The 409-nt window shown below is 68.9% G+C and overlaps 1 protein-coding gene across 1 annotated transcript in view; it reads right to left on the bottom strand.

Annotated features, from left to right (window-relative positions):
• The window catches only part of TBKBP1 (TBK1 binding protein 1), a 68,836-nt gene that overhangs the window by 42,613 nt on the left and 25,814 nt on the right, over positions 1–409 (bottom strand). The window contains exon 8 of the mRNA XM_014958930.1: positions 6–390. Within this exon, the coding sequence (XP_014814416.1) occupies positions 6–390 (385 nt within the window). The remainder of the gene's footprint in view (positions 1–5; positions 391–409) is intronic.

Genomic DNA, 409 nt, shown 5'->3' on the forward strand with positions numbered 1-409 from the left:
CTTACATTGATGGAAGGCCAGGACTGAGCGTGCTCTGCCCGCGCGTAGGCAGCGGCCGTCCGGTGAGCGGCCTCGGCGTCGGGGACGGGGAAACCGGCGCAGAAGGACGCGCAGCGGATGGCCCCCGCCTCGGGGCTGGGGGGGCTGGGGAGGGCCCACTCCTCTTCGTCCGAGGATTGCTTCTCGAAGCGCAGGTGCTCCTCGAAAGGCTCACGAGAGCTCAGGGGGGCCCCCGCGCCGCCCCCCAAATAAACCTCTCCGTAGGGCCGGTGCTTGGGGAGGGTGGAGGCTTCGGGCTGGAGCCAGAGCGAGCGGTTCTGCTGGTAAAGGGCCACGTTGGTCACCTCCGAGTAGCTGCGGCGGCCCTGGAAGCCGGCTTTGATGTGGCGGCTGGAAGGTTTGGCGTAGC

The sequence above is a fragment of the Calidris pugnax genome, unplaced genomic scaffold (genome assembly GCF_001431845.1).
Source record: "Calidris pugnax isolate Ruff unplaced genomic scaffold, ASM143184v1 scaffold335, whole genome shotgun sequence".
In the NCBI taxonomy this organism is placed as follows: domain Eukaryota; kingdom Metazoa; phylum Chordata; class Aves; order Charadriiformes; family Scolopacidae; genus Calidris; species Calidris pugnax.